The following is a 442-nucleotide window of genomic DNA, read 5'->3' as shown; positions in this document are numbered from 1 at the left end:
CCGGCCCCCGGCCCCCGGCCCCCGGCGTTTCCCTCCGCTGAGGCCATGCAGGCCCCTCCCCCTCGGACAGGCGGGTCCCCAGAGCCCGGACCTTCCTGCTCCACAGGATGTCCCCAGACCTCGCCCTCTTCTTCCAGGCCCAACCACTACCTGCTCATAGACACCCAGGGCGTCCCGTACACCGTGCTGGTGGACGAGGAGTCGCAGAGGGAGTCCGGGCCCGATGGGGCGTCGGCCCAGAAAAAATGCTACAGCTGCCCCGTGTGCTCCCGGGTCTTCGAGTACATGTCCTACCTGCAGCGACACAGCATCACCCACTCGGAGGTGAAGCCCTTCGAGTGCGACACCTGCGGGAAGGCATTCAAGCGGGCCAGCCATCTGGCGCGCCACCACTCCATTCACCGGGCAGGCGGCGGGCGGCCCCACGGCTGCCCGCTCTGCC

At 69.2% G+C, this 442-nt stretch overlaps 1 protein-coding gene across 1 annotated transcript in view; it reads left to right on the top strand.

The window, feature by feature from the left end:
• Window positions 1-18: 18 nt before the first annotated feature.
• Window positions 19-442, top strand: part of LOC104994144 (zinc finger protein 575-like) — a 3699-nt gene continuing 3275 nt past the window's right edge. Inside the window, exon 1 of the mRNA XM_010847620.1 lies at window positions 19-438. Within this exon, the coding sequence (XP_010845922.1) occupies window positions 46-438 (393 nt within the window). The 5' untranslated portion in view covers window positions 19-45. The remainder of the gene's footprint in view (window positions 439-442) is intronic.

This window comes from Bison bison, unplaced genomic scaffold (genome assembly GCF_000754665.1).
Source record: "Bison bison bison isolate TAMUID 2011002044 unplaced genomic scaffold, Bison_UMD1.0 scf7180017849663, whole genome shotgun sequence".
In the NCBI taxonomy this organism is placed as follows: domain Eukaryota; kingdom Metazoa; phylum Chordata; class Mammalia; order Artiodactyla; family Bovidae; genus Bison; species Bison bison.
The sequence above is the reverse complement of the archived record's forward strand: the minus strand, read 5'-3'. Positions and strand labels throughout refer to the sequence as shown.